At 33.1% G+C, this 15,453-nt stretch overlaps 2 protein-coding genes across 3 annotated transcripts; one reads left to right on the top strand and one right to left on the bottom strand.

Annotated features, from left to right (window-relative positions):
• Positions 1-7,628: 7,628 nt before the first annotated feature.
• On the top strand, positions 7,629-9,762 carry LOC111809440 (Ribosomal protein S10p/S20e family protein). The gene is made up of 4 exons (XM_023695905.2): positions 7,629-7,761; positions 7,856-7,980; positions 8,434-8,547; positions 9,368-9,762. The coding sequence occupies exons 2-4, from the start codon at positions 7,869-7,871 to the stop codon at positions 9,505-9,507; spliced, it is 366 nt and encodes a 121-aa protein (XP_023551673.1). The 5' UTR covers positions 7,629-7,761; positions 7,856-7,868; the 3' UTR covers positions 9,508-9,762.
• Positions 9,763-9,962: 200 nt separating this feature from the next.
• LOC111808364 (DNA photolyase) lies at positions 9,963-14,684 on the bottom strand. 2 transcript variants are annotated; one of them, XM_023694293.2, is made up of 14 exons: positions 14,364-14,684; positions 14,111-14,244; positions 13,382-13,522; positions 13,183-13,294; positions 12,765-13,071; positions 12,149-12,362; positions 11,912-12,001; positions 11,582-11,837; positions 11,378-11,490; positions 10,854-10,952; positions 10,714-10,761; positions 10,492-10,602; positions 10,300-10,390; positions 9,963-10,212 (listed from the first exon to the last, which is right to left on the bottom strand). In XM_023694293.2, exons 1-14 carry the CDS (start codon positions 14,611-14,613, stop codon positions 10,115-10,117), a joined length of 2,064 nt encoding a protein of 687 aa, XP_023550061.2. In that variant the 5' UTR covers positions 14,614-14,684; the 3' UTR covers positions 9,963-10,114. The 2 variants fall into 2 exon arrangements, with proteins under 2 accessions (XP_023550061.2, XP_086973046.1); XM_087116920.1 differs by having other exon boundaries at positions 14,111-14,285; positions 14,364-14,505.
• Positions 14,685-15,453: the final 769 nt, after the last annotated feature.

Here is a 15,453-nt window from a genome sequence, read left to right as displayed (position 1 = left end):
GTAGATTTGGAAAATATAGTAAAAGAAGCATCTGTGCTCTTATTTAACCAATGACTAAGTTTCTTTACAATTCTATGTGTTTAGGTTGCATGTGGAATCATTCAAGCTCGACATGATCAATCTTGCTTGTGGAGTGATTCGAATCTCAATCAAGTGTTCCTGACTTGAGATATTTGATCAACAAGAATCATTCAAGTTAGACATGATCGATCTTGCTTGTGGAGTGATTCGAATCTCAAACAATGTTCTTGCCTTGAGATATTCGATCAATAAGGTAATCCGAATCTTACTCTCCTTGGGTTGATTTCCACTTATCATTAGTTGTCGAGCTAAAATATTCGAACGCAAAATTCAAGTGTATGTGTGAGATCTCACATCAGTTGAAGAGGGTAACAAAACATTCCTAACAAAAGTGTATAAACCTTGTTCGATGATGAAAGTCCTACATCTGCTAATTTAGGGTATGATCATCAATTTATGATCAATGAATACTATCTCGATTAGTATAAGGTCTTTAACCAAATTTATACGAGGTTAAAAAATTTTAACTTTGAAAAGTTAACTAAGGCTGCATTTTTAATCCGTATTTTTATGAAAAGAATATATTTACTATTCAATAAAATACTATTAATACTGTCAGCTTTTTTTACCCAAAATTTACTTAAAAAAAAAAAAAACAAATCAAGTTATTCCCTCTGAATTTGACCTATTTTATTAATTTCCACCCTGTAAATGATATTTTTTTTATTAAAAATATTGAATAGTTAAAAAAAAATTAACAATTTACCCAAACTCGTTAATTTCGACAAAAAAAAATCACAAAAATAATTTAATAAAAATGGAATAAAAACAATATTTAAACATAAAAAACAAATAATAAAAGAAAAATAATATCGCGAATCAAAACAAGAGTCGATTAATTGAGACAACCAAAATCTATTAAATCAAGACATTAATGACATATCTTATAATAAAATATTTAAATCATAAAATTATATAGAAACGTTTTAAATGAAGTGATTAATGTTTTAACTAACTATTTAAATTAATTACGATATTAGTAAATTTAGACCATCGGATCTGATCAATATTTCAACGGTCCAGATTAAATCTCTAGGTGACGCGCAATGATCAGCCCTATGTGTGCCATGTGGCGGACATCTATTTGTCTGTACGCAAGGGGCAGTACCCGGCCATGGCACGAGGCGGCGGACCCAATTTCAAAATTCAAATCGACTAAGAACTCTGCTGCCTCGCAACCCACCGTAAGAAGAAACGATAAGCCACGTGGAGAAATGAGGAGGAGGAGCACGTTGGGTTGGGTGGGCGCGTGAGTAGAGGATTAAGAAGGGAATTTGAAAAAGGAAAAATGGAAATAAATAAATATAATTTTTGTGTCATTTATAGAGAGTGTCAGTAACTGACACTCCACTCTGCAGGCTTTTGTCGTTGTTCAATTACACCTTATTCGCATGATATTATTCTTATTTTTAAAAAAACATAAATAAAATAAATATATTTGGTATTTATTTATTATCCACGTCAGAATATTAATATGCCAATTATTGTGAATTTATTCCTCCAGCCACCTTTGTTCCCCTCCGTCCAATGTTTGTGACGACTAACCGATCAAATCAGATAACGGTATGATATTGTCCATTTTGATATGATATTGTCCACTTTGAGCCTAAGCTCTCACGGCTTTGCTTTGAGCTTCCCCAAAAGACCTCACCCCAATGGAGTTAGTATTACTCACTTATAAACCCATGATCATTCTCTAAATTAGCCGATGTGGGACTTTCATCATCCAACAATCTCGATTCATTCATGTACCTCTCATTTACTTAAATGTTACAACACAGTTTTAACATCATTTTTTTTTTCTTAAAATCATATTAATTTTGTGCCATTATTTTTATATGTAAATATCTTTAAAAATAAAGTAATTCGTTCTAAAATTTTCAAAACTTTATCATAACGACTTCTTCCATGCTCGAGCTTCTTTTTACGATATTCTACGTAAAATCTATATAAAGTTTGGATCATTGCAATTTCACTTTAGAAAATTCATTTTTTTCATTATGGATTTTATGAAGAATTTTGAAAAATGGACCTAAAATTTATTCAAAATGGTTATGACGCTGTTTGGATCTCTGACCAATTATACTGTTTTTTATTTATTTATTTATCATTATTATTATTTTCTCATCCCTACTCCATTCTAGTGTCCAATTACAAGATTAGTTATTAAGTTTATGAGATATTTTTATTTAATTTTAAAGATTTTTGTTAACTGTATTATTTAAAAATTACAAATTCAAATATTATAAGAGTCGTCTGACTTTTTGTCTGATATGAACCAAGAGACATCAATCATACAATATACTTCAATGAAGATGTGAGGAAAATATTGTTGAAACTATCAAAAGATATTTCAATTCATGCCACATTGAAAGAAGAATGAAGTTTCGTGTTATAAATTTTGGGTGGATTACAATTCATAGTAATTTAGAGTTATTGTATTTAATTAATGTATTTTAAGACTTTTTAGTTACTTTCGGTTACAATTACATAAGAGTTAATTATGACCATTAAGTATGAATGTTACAACTCTTTGAATGTCGTGTAGTTTCATTTTTAGACTAAATAAAGCCATGTATGTTGTATTTGTAAGTAGACTGAAAAAATATAGTAAAAGAAGCATTTGTGATTCTCTTTAGCCAATAGCTACGTTTCTTTGCAATTCTATGTAGTTTGGGTTGCATGTAGAATCATTCAAGTTTGACATGATAAATCTTGTTTGTGGAGTGATTCGAATCTCCAGTAAGTGTTCTTGCGTTAAGATATTTGATCAACAAAAATCATTCAAGCTAGACATGATCAATCTTGGAGTGATTTGGATCTCAAACAATGTTCTTGCTTTCAGATTTTCGATCAACAAGGTAATCCGAATCTTACTCCCATTGTAGTGATTTCCACATATCATGGTCCCTTACGAATCTACCTCACATGTGACAAAAAAAAAAAAAAAAAAAAAAATCATGAATGAGGAAGAGAGAGAAGTGAAAGATCTCTCTTCATCAACTAAACGGAGCTCGAGAAAGAGATTATATTTCCATCTCTTCCTCTGTTCCTCCTTTAAAAAAAAAAAAATAATAAATAAATAAATAAATAAATAAATAAATATATATATATATATATATATATATATATTTTTCTTTTTTCTTTTTGTTGTGATATTAAAATTGGTGTTTTTAAAATAGGGTGAAATACTATTGCATTTATTAAGGTATTTTACATTTTTCAATATAATTTATATTAAAAAAACAATTCTAATGAATTATTTAAGATTTTTAAATATATTAATTTTCTAATTCTTTGTAATACATTAGTCCAATATCTCTTGTTATAATTAGAACAATTTTACAAATATAATAATTAAGCATTAATAATTCCTTTATTTTCCTTTTATTTTTCAATTTTCAGCTAAACAAAATATTCCAAACACTGTATTTAATACGTCAAAATTAAAAATTAAAAATTAAAATCCATTAAATAATTTTAAAAATCAACAATTAAATAGATATAAAAACCCATAAACTTATAATTTCAATGAAAAAAGAAAATAAATAATAATAATAATAAAAGGGTTTGGCACTTTTTAGAGCATGGGATTCTCCAAAGTCCAAACCCCACTTATTTTCTGACTCAAATAACCTTTTTAAAAAGTTTTATTTGTTCTATTTTATTATCATTACAATGCTTTTTTTATTTTTCTTTTTAATTATTTTTTCAGTTAAACTTTCCAAAATTCCATGCAAAAACCCATCAACCAATCAAATGAAAGTGCCATTTATTTTTATTTATTTTTTAATTAATTATTTGTGGAATTGGACCTTCCCTTCACATGTAGCCTCCTCCTCCTCCTCTTTCTTTGTCTTTTCTTTTTTGTCAATATCTTTATTATTATTCTTGTGATGTCCCGTGTTCCTTAGGGACGAGAATAAAACACTATATATAAGGGTATGAAAATTTTTCCTTAGCATTTTAAAGTCTTGAGAGGAAACCCGAAAGAAGACAATATCTACTAGCGGTGGGTCTAGACCGTTACAAATGGTATTAGAGCAAGACACTAGACAATGTGTCAGCCTTCTCGCTCTTCTCTAGAGGGGGTAGACATGATGTGGTGTGCCAGCAAGGACGCTGGCCCTGAAGGGGGTGGATTGTGTTGTCCCACATTGGTTGCGGAGGAGAACAAAACACCATTTTAAAGCCTTGAGGAGAAGTCTGAAAGTTCGGACAAGTCCAAAGAGGACAATATTTACTAGCGGTGGGGTTGGGCCATTACAATTATTCTAATTTTATTTTATAATAAATAAAACTTTTTATTATCATTATTTAGGTTAAATTATAAATATAGTGTAACAATTTCAACCTATGTTCATAAATTTTAAATTAATTAATAAATAATAATTTGATGAAGATAATTAAAAAAAAAAAAAAAAAAAGCCCTAATTTGTGAAGATTTAAGGGCAGCTGTCCTTTGGAGGGGTATAAGAGGACAAGGAAAAATGCACCCACAAAAGTAACTTGGAAATGCCAACCCATCCATCCACCAATGAGGAAAAGGTTTTGTAAAAGTTCTCTCTTTTATTTACAAAAAGTCTCATCATTTATAAATTTTATTACACTTTTTTTTTTCGATTTAATCCGGAATTAAATTTGGACTGATACAAGTCTCTCGACACTAATTAAAGTCAAGAGAGCAGCTTAAGAGTTACCCTATTTTGATTATTCTTCTTCAATACCTGTCTTCAAGTGACACTGTCTATCTCTTATTCCGTTCGAGTTATCATCGACAAAAATATCAACTCTGTTTTTCCAAACGATCTAGGATTTCTGGTATCGTGAAAGTGGATATTTCAGTAATTCGCCTTACTTAGAGAGCTCGTTCATAAGATATATCAAACAATGAGTGTATAATTTTTGTCGGGATTTTTATTTTTTGTATTTAAAAAAAAATAAATTAAATTCTTACCTTAAAATGAAAAATTACCATTTAATTTTTTTTGACGAGTGGACCCTTTTAATCCAATAATTTATGGACCCTTTTTAATCCCATCTTTTTTATTTGGGTCCTCTTTTACTTTTCTATCCTAAAAAAGACACTCATCTTATTTTGGTAAATAAATAAATATATTTTTCTATAATTCAAAATAATTTAAATAAAATGATAAAAGTTATTTCTATTATTACGATATAAATATTATATTATCTCAAATGTTTGTATTTTTATTATATTTTAAAAATAAAAGCGTTAGAGAGTTTTGATTTTTTTTTTTAATAAATAATATTGATTTATGCATGTAAGAAATTTGTAATATGATGAAAAAGAACACGAGACTAGCGCTCTTTAAACTCGGTATCTAATTCCGAGAACATTTTCCTTTACCACGATGGCAAAATAGATATATATTTTAATTTATATTCGTACGATTTTTAGATATATATTTTTAAAATATTAATTAAAAAATAATGGATATCATATTTTCGATATAATCTCGTGTAATATATATATTATTTCAATAAAAACCTATTCTCTAGGAACTGGTCAATTTCTGTAAGCTATTTTCTTGTTATTAGTGAAGCTAGTTGAGTCGTGTACTGTATTTGCGTTTGTTCTGCAGTATTTTCGCCTTGAAACCTAAGAATAAAACAGATCATCTGGTGCACTTGCCAAGTATCTGAAACTTACAGTTATCATATTTATATAGGAATGGTGCGAAAAATATAATTGTTATCCCCAATACCGTAGGAACAAGTTCCTATACTTTATTTTGAATTTTATAACAATTTAGTCCTAGTTGTAATTTTTTTTTTTTGTGGTGCATGAATATAAATTAAATCGAAAATAATTAAGTCTCTGTAATAAAAGAAGACTAGATATTTTTTTTAAATAAAAAAAATATTATTTAGTGATATTATTATTTTTAACTTTATGGAATTAAATGTTTACGTTAAAGTAATTTGACATGACCAAAAGCTGCTGGCCCAAGTACATATTGATGCAACTATTTTGGAGGCTTAGAAATTAAATAAAGATACTTTATAGTTTAATTTTATTTTTCTAAAATAAAAATAATTTAGAGGGACCTTATGTTACATGGCAAGGCCCTTTATAATGGGCCAATTTTTTATTTTTTGCCCCCGATTTTATAATATGAAAATATACATAAATGAAAATTTCAAATAATGTAAAAATTATTTGATTATTTATTGGGTTAATGAAACATTTAATATTGGTTTTTTTTTTTTTTTTTTTTTTTTTTTTTTTTTTTTTTAATTTATCGTCACCTTAAGGCATGCTCTAAAAATGTTACGTTTTATTATTGTCTTTGAAAATTAACCTACTCTCGACCAGTTTGGTGATTAGCTTATCTCACATTACTTGAAGTCTTCGTAAACTCTGTTGCTAAGTGGGCTGGGTGAAACAACGCTAAATGTTGGAGTAAGATAAGAACTTGCTAGATGATCGACACAAACTGTTCGATCTTCTCTTTGGTTCTCCACGAAATTCCTTACCTTAGGTGGATCTTGTAGGTGCCACCTAAATGGTAGGTAGGCGACGAATGTGTGACGTTTGGAGTTGTCGTTTGTGTACCTGTCTCCATTGAAAAAATGAGTGATTTGTTCCCTTGCGGATCATGGCTTTATCATTCGGTCCACGATGGGCAGTGGGGAATTTGATATAGCATCTCACGTTCGGTTGCACGGTGCATTCGTGCGGGTCACGTGTTGGCTTTAGGAACGTTCATTCAAACTCATAGGTGTGGGATTTTGTTTATATTGGAGTGGTTTTGAAATTGAAATAAGTGAATTTATCGATTTCTAAATCACTCTCATTCACCTTCCAAAGTGGTTTAGTGGGCTTTAATTTGAGCCCAATTTGGCTGTCTAAAGCCCATCATAATGATGCGAAAGATTGATAAAATATTGGGCCAGGCCCAAAACATCAATTAAGGATCCAATGCTTACTCAACCTACTCCCTTTGTCTAGGGAAGACGCTTTACCTCGTGAAAGAACAGTGAAACTCGAGTTCAATCAAGAAATAAAACAAAGCTAGCTCGGCTAATATAGAGAGGAGCGAAGCTGCTTTACCTCCTTCAATAAGGTCAAGGAACAGAAGTTCAGGTGAAGGAGAGGTGCGCTTTTAGCTCTTTCAAGGAGGTAGCTTTCCACTACACTAATTGTGTACGTGAAGCGGGTGCAAGGATACAAAAACTGAAGCTCCATTGCACTTCACCGCGCGCCACCGCCACCACCATGGGTCGTATGCACAGCCGTGGCTCTCCCTCTCTAACTTTCTTTTATGCTTGAGATAAACAAATCCTAGATAAATATGACTGGGACATCCGACATGCGCCTATAGACAATACACTTTAGACAAACATGACCATGACATTCGACACCGAGAGGTTCCTATGTTGGGAGTATTTTCTATAATTGTGCTATTTTTTTTTTTTTTTTTTTTTTTTTTGTCTTTTTAAAATGGAAGATTATTATTATAATGTATAGGTTTTTTTTTTTAATTATTTTATTATTTTTTATTTAAAACCCCCTTCGAATTCGGGCCGATCTATTAGTATTCGGGCCTCTAGTCCACTGATATTAATATGAAAACCCTAACTTCCATACTCTATCTTCCTCCTCCCTAAATCCTCCAACTGCAAAACCTAGCAGCGGAAGCCGCCCTTGCTCCGGTACTCTTCTCCACCACTTCTGTGCCACTTCACTCGGTGTTTGCTGTACTATTTTCACATCTGATTCCCGTAGTTTTGGAATTTTTGTTTTCAGGAAGTAAGCAAATATGGCGTATGCAGCGATGAAGCCTACCAAGGCTGGTTTGGAGGATGCACAAGAGCAGATCCACAAGATTAGGATCACTCTTTCGTCGAAGAACGTGAAGAACCTTGAAAAGGGTATCTCCTTCCATCAGTTTTTGAAGCAAGTTGATTTTTTATTTTTTATGATATTATATTCGAACTCTTGTGTTGTTTGTCTCTTGGTTTTGCGTCTTTGTAATGTGTTTCGGAAATATATAGATTCTTCTAAATTTGCGATATGATTGTTGTTGTTGTTGCTGTTTGTAATTCGTTGGATTTTCATTTTTCATGTTCGTCTTGATCAATGGATTGTTTATTATTGAATTGTTCTTATGTTAAGTCCGCCGAATGAATATCTGATGGTCGCTTTGAGAGTCTTCCATGATTCCAAGTTGGAATCGAGCCTCTTTGGGGGTTTTGACTTTACCGAGCGAGGGTTTTCTTTGCCCTAATTTCTTTGTTTCTATGAATTATTGGAATTTATTGATGTCTTCAGCTTTGTAAATGTTAGCTTAATCCTCACGGTTTACTTTCTTTTTCAATCAATAGTTTGTGCTGATTTGGTTCGGGGTGCCAAGGACAAGAGATTGAGGGTTAAGGGGCCTGTGAGGATGCCAACAAAAGTCCTGCACATCACCACCAGGAAATCTCCCTGCGGTGAAGGTAATTTTGAATCAATGCTTAACTTAAGAATAACTATAAGCCCGTATTTGGATTTCTCTGTTTGCTTGTTAGTCATTGTTACCCTGGATCAAGCCCTGAACTGTATTTTCCATCTTTTATTTTTCTTAATCTTTGATTGGTATCATGATATTTGTAGCTTCACACCCTGTGTTTTAGTCTGTTTTTAAAAGTCATTGTTACCCTGGTCGCCTTGGAAAGACCGAGGTGCACAAAATAAGGTGGTTTTCATTATAGTGTGCCTCACAAAGGGCATTTATTTTCGTGCCTTGCGCTTAAGCCCTTGAAGGCCGTTGCACTATTGCACCTTGAGCTTTAAAAAACACTTGTTTTAGTGTGGTAATTCTGTTATCTCTTTATCCTTCCTCCCCACGTACAGCCCTTAGACTTGATATTGTTTTCCATACTTGAAATTTGGGTGCGAGTGATTCTGCTGCATGAATATGTCTTCGTTCACGAAACACCGTGGAAACGTATGAACGGGAGATCTGCAAGTTCTTTGGAGTTGTGCATTGATGTGTTTCACAAAATTTTGAGTTTATTGTTATATGAAATAAATCTATTGTCATCATATTCCATGTAAAACCCAGTCTTCTGTACTTGGTATCATAATCGACTCTATTTAGTGTAGTCAGTCTGGCGTTGTTTATAATTATTCCGTTAATATTGGTTATTTTGGTATATGTTTTCTTGGGTGACTTGATTTGTTTCTCTTAGCCCCCATGTTCATCAGAGAAGCCGAGGGGACCGATAAGATGATCCATTCTGATCATTGGTCAATAATCTTGTACTTCTGTTGCAGGTACTAACACATGGGACAGATTTGAACTTCGTGTCCATAAGCGGGTTATCGACCTCTTTAGCTCTGCTGACGTTGTTAAGCAGATCACATCCATCACCATCGAACCGGGGGTTGAGGTCGAAGTCACAATTGCAGATTGATGTGTTTTCCAATATTTCCCGAGTTCTTTACTCCGCTCGTAGTTATTTAGAGGTCTATGTACTCTGTGTGCCTGCCCTGCTTCAAATCTCAAATGTTAAGGTTAATGCATTATCATCCATTTTTGTCATAATTTTGAAGTTCATAACTTGTTTTGAGAGGAAGATTTTTGGCCTGCTGTTATTTCGTTGATATCTTTGAATTTTGTACTTTGATCAGAAGTTAGAATATATTTGCATGAGCTGCATTCTGCGTTCTGCCGTAATGTGCTTTTATTTTTAAAATGTGAATGGTCTTTCAAACCTGCCATTTTCATCTAATTGTGTTTCACCTCATCCGCGAAGAACATCGTAGATTGTGAGAATATGGTATGAATTCTTATAAATCTTGATTTTGGTCTCCTTGGAATAATTTCTATATTGTCAAATCATACTATTAATGTGAGCGGAAGACAACCTTCAAAGTCTTTTAAAGAGAGTAGATCTTTTTTTTTGTTGTTGGTTTTTTATTCTACTAAATAAACAATTAATTCATATTTATAAGGCTATAAACAAATCAGGTGCTATAAGAGTACTTCAATATAAATAATGGCTTCAAAACTTAATATGGTCATTGTGAGTCTACCTTTGGTTTAGTTTCCAGTCTCAGTATCCATTCACATAGAATAGAATTAACTTGTTGAGGCAGTTCATCATGTGGGCAATGCCCTGAAAATTTGAGAATACAAGAAACTAAAGTTAGAACAGCAAAAATATCATATTAGTATGAAAATAAAACAAATAAAATGATGTTACCAGCATCCAATTCCTTGATCGTAACCCCAACACACTGCTCTTCAAGCTTCGCCAACACAGCCTTGGAGTTATAGATTGGATCTTTCATTCCCTATCAAATGCATCATAATGTACCAACCTTCACACGTTATCCTTTCTTTTGTAACATTTAGTGACAGTAACAACTTGCTTCAAAATTAACCATCCTTTTACCTGGATAATAAGAACCCTTTCCTCCAATCCTTCCAACAGATGATTAAGGGGAACGGAAAGATCAAAGCTGAAAATACTTTCCAGAACCACCAGGCCTCCAGGATCTTTGGACTTTTCATGATCCGTTAAGGTGATATTTGATGGCAAAACTTACACAATCTGTAATGAAAAGTGAAGCTGATGATTCTAGACATCATAACAAAAGCTTACAGATGAGGATACAGCTCTCAGCATCTCACTGATAAGCCAGTTATCAGCTCGCTCTGTTCTCTGCACAGCGCAAAATAGTGTTGGAAAGTTTTGAAGTTCTATGACATGAAATGCAAGGAAATAGTACAAAATTGGGGCATTAGTTCACATACAGTAGGATAACAATTCTTCACTATGTCCTTGGTTTTCAGTCTTAAGTAAGTTAGAAGGAGTCGAGCACCCAGCCATGCAGCAACAGAAACCTGCCTCTCCTGTATGCAAATGACAATATGTGAAAGTCACGAAAAAGAAAGAATATTCGATATTCGGTCTCATGTTGGTTCCATAAACTTTAGGGTTATTTTCGAGAATTGATGGAATTAGTTTCCGTAATTTGAGTGCAGATGATAACAATATGTCATTGTTCTATGGTCGTTTGTTTGATGAATGGGTGATATGGATGTGAGTATGTGTATTAATGCGTCAACAAGAACAAGTGCGTGTAGGAAGGCATTGGAGTTCAAATATGACTTAATTGTGATTAAAAGAGAAGTTTGTATTAGCCCAACAAGAAAGAAGGGTCTAGTTTATATGCTAATATCCACTCACCCCACCTATGTGGCCTTAACGCATAACCCCGCACATACTCGAAGCTAACTTCGGAAAGATGAGACATAATAATGTTCAGAAAACTCACCTTATTGAAGGGCAAAGAAGAATATCCTGGAACCACACTGCCAGCACTATTGATGAGGACAGTTGATTTGACCAAAGCAGGCCAAAGACAAGCGACAATAGCAACAATATAGCCTGAAAAGCAAGCAAGCAAACTTCCTTGAGAGGGTTGTAGGAAAGAAGCTTTGAGAGTTTATGGTAATATATCCAGTAAGTTTGTAAATACCACCAATTGAATTTCCAACAAGATGTACTGGTCTGCCCACAACTTGAACGATAAAATCTTTAAGAAGCTCAGCCCACATTAATTCACTGTACACTATGTTTGGCTTTTCTGAACTCCCAAATCCCAACATTGTTATAGCCCAAACTTGGTTTCCACCTTCAGCAATGCCATGTATATTGTCTCGGAAATGCTCCAAAAAAGCACCAAAACCATGCACAAGAAGCATAGCAGGGCCGTCACGTCCATCAACTGTGTACTGAAAAGGGGCATTTTTTTTGAGGAAATCAGGCATTACACATATGGCCAAAACTTTGCAGAGAATATACCAACCTGAACAAGAAAGCCATTCCATCTCCAAGTTCGATAAGAGAGGCTTCCCAAATGCCTTCCTTTGCTCTTCAGACACATAAGTGAATACCACTGTGTTGTGAAAATCAAATTAGAATCTAAAGATACTTTAATATTATAATTCATCTATAAATGTAAAACTTCATGGAGTTAGACCAATTTCTAGAACCAACCAATCAAACAAAAGTACATTTTGAAACTTTAAACTAAATGACGTACCTCTGAGGAGAGAACAGCATCAACTGCTGCAGCAACAGTGCCTGCTGAGTACCCAAAAGGTGACAGAAACCCAGCATTTCTTTCCTTTTCATATTTGATGGCTTCATAATGCACTCTCCTTTTAGAAATCATTCCCAGATGAATGGCAGGACCAAACAGTTTGATAAATGAAGCTCCATCTCGGCTTTCAGAATTGCGTACCATTTCGTGTAATCTGCATAAAACGTAGACCTCAATGGACAATCTAATGACTAGTTGAAATAAATATTAATGCTTCAAGCTATTCTTTTGCATCATAAAAATGTAAATGAGAACAGAACAAGAATATGAATGCTTTATGTTTTTGTCCTCTGTGATGAAAAGGGTTTGCAAATTTACATATTAGTAGGAGTAGCTAAAAAGGGTATTGAAAATTACACGACAAGATCGTTAGAATCAATCGTAGTGGATTGATGGGCCAGGAAAACATATGGATGTTAATACGGAAACGTATCAAAGGGTTGCAAATCCCTTAGCACGTAGATAACAGTATGAGCTTGAGTTCCCACTGTCTGTTTTTTCAACCTTCTTTCCTAGAAGGATAGGGAATACGAGGAAGAGAAGTTTGAATACTTACACTTGCCAGTCATCTCGAGATGTTCCCTCATTGTATCTTATGTATGCAGCTAATGCATTCAACAGACCTTCTGTACCTCCCCTCTGGAAATTCACTCCTCTTTGTGTGGAAAAAATTGATTTCCCCATTCTCTCTGTCCTAGATTCTTTCGAACTTGGATTCTTTCCATTGCTTCCTCTTTTAGAAAATTTAGCCAGAACAGTAGCTTCAGCTGTTGTATTCTTGATCGAATCCCAATCTTCACTTGGTTTGTACAATCGATTACTATTCATAAATTCCTTCAAGGCATCAAATGTGGGCATGGTACCTAATGATTTTAGCCATCTTATCATACAAATGAAGTATTATTTATCATGGCCGCCACAATATGGATGCCACTCTCGTTCTCCAAAGGTAAAAGTTCGTGCACAGAACGTACCCCAGTTCAATTCCAGTCTCAAACAGGGTAATGTTGGAGAAGAAAGTGGAGAACTTACAGGAAGTTGAAGCTTCCTAAACTCGTCGTATGATGCAGGTAAGGCCTCTAAGCTCTGGTAGACACGGCAACGGTGTATGAAAATCAACAAGTCAAAGCGGCAATGTGAAAGAGAGTATTAGAGTAAAATCCACAGACAGACCTTAATATCGTAAAATGGCGTCCTCCAAACTGTTAGATTTGGGCTCTGAATCAGACTGGACAATGTCTGAGATACCCCATCCATCAACACACATAACTCATGCTCTACTTCTTCCTCAGCGAAGACATGTGTAGCTTTAACCTGTTCAAAACATAGTAGTTAAAGTAATAAACAAAAGTACAATTTATACTAAAAACTCTAACAATATGAAAATTCCTAGATTGCAAAACGCTAAAACTCCCCAATCAAGTTGGTTTCATCCCAATTCTTGAAAATTAGGACCTTTAAATCTAAAATATCTAATGACTTCAAAACCACGAGGGAAAGTAAGATTCTAGATTAGATCAAATATTTCAAAAAAACTTATTTGAAATTTAAATGGATAGATCAAGCACGAATGATTCTAAGTATGCAACCTAAACTAAAAAGGAATAAATGCTATGTTCATTACATTTTAATTTTACAAATACAATATATATGACTTTATATAGTCCAAAATAAACTCTTGACCTTCCATTTCAAGAGTGAAATGGAATGATAATATTCCTACTTTATGACTATAATTAGCTAAGCTAGAAATACAAACCAAAAGTAAATAAAAACTCTTAAAACATAAAATAAAATGAAATACTATGAATCTAGATTTGAATCAAAATTAGTAAAAATATATTTTCCAATTCTTTAAAGTTCATATTAGATGTTTGAAAGTTAGAAAAATCTGATCCTCACCTCAACTACAAGCTCCCGGAGTACAGATTCCGCGTCCCCAAACTTGATTAACAAATCCAAACCCCGATCCCTCAACGAATGCTTCAGAGCTTCCAATGCAAGAAGAGTAATCTCAAGCATTTCATCAGAAAACCCTGCAGATCCATTAACTTCATTCATCATCTAATCGCAGACACTATACAGACAAACAACTTCCATTAGTATCCACATTGCCATTAAATCCACAAGCAGAATAGAGAGAAAGAGAAATTACGCGAAAGTAAGCGGGAATCGAAGATATAAAGAGGGATGAGAGCGGGAAACTGGGAGGCGGCGGCATGGAGAGCAGGATGATCGTCGATTCGGAGGTCATGTTTGAACCAAAGAAGGGCGAGTCCTCCGGCTACGGTGTTGAGATTGGCAGAGGATAGGGCTGCCGCCGGAAATGCAGAAGAACGACGGGGAGGACTTGGAGGAGTGAAGAAGGAAAGAGAAGGAGAAGGGGAGAAGGTGAAGATGGACATGGAAATGGAGATGAAGGACAAAGATCGGTTTTCCAGAGAGTTTGTGGCTATGGAAGTTGAGGCTTCTCAGATTTTTTGGCGCGGATTGATGGGACCCTACACCTGCTGACTCACCCGATTATTTATAATTACTTTAAAAAATAAAAATAAAAATAAATAATAGATTAAATTAAATTAAATTAAAAAAATAAACTTTCAAAAGTTTTAATAATAATTATTACTTATAAAATTTCGATAAAAATATTTTTAAATTTTTTAAAACGTCGAGTAATATTTAAAATTTTTTTATTTATTAAAATTAAATATAAATATATTATTGAAACTTTAGGGATATTTTATTTATTTAATTTAGCGGCTGAAATTTGAATAAGCAGGTGAATACAACAACTATCAGAAGTTCGAATATATTATTGTATAGTAAACGTTGAGATTTTTAGTGCGAATGGATGGAACCCTATGGTTGCTAACTCTGATCGGATTATTTATAATTTTTTTAAACAATAAAAAAACTAAATTAATAAAAATATTCCTAAACCTTAGTTTTGTTTAACGAATATTCTTAAATTTTTAAAAGTTTTAATAAACCCATATAAAAGTATTTTTGATTTTTTAAAAAATTAAAGAATATTTATTATTTAACGATATTTTTTAAATACTTATTGAAAATTCGAGTTATTTTAATTTTTTTATAATTATTTTTCACTAAATTTTAAGAATTAAATGTATTTTATTGATTTAATTTTGTAGCTGAAATTTGAATAAGCGGGTGAAGACGGCAACGATCAATCCGTCACTTAGCGGGAAGCATATTTTAAAACTGAAAAGGCATTAAAAAAAGCA

Source organism: Cucurbita pepo, chromosome 13 (assembly GCF_057944985.1).
Source record: "Cucurbita pepo subsp. pepo isolate OVF chromosome 13, ASM5794498v1, whole genome shotgun sequence".
NCBI lineage: Eukaryota > Viridiplantae > Streptophyta > Magnoliopsida > Cucurbitales > Cucurbitaceae > Cucurbita > Cucurbita pepo.
Note: the sequence above shows the minus strand (reverse complement) of the source record. Positions and strands in the feature narration are given on the sequence as shown.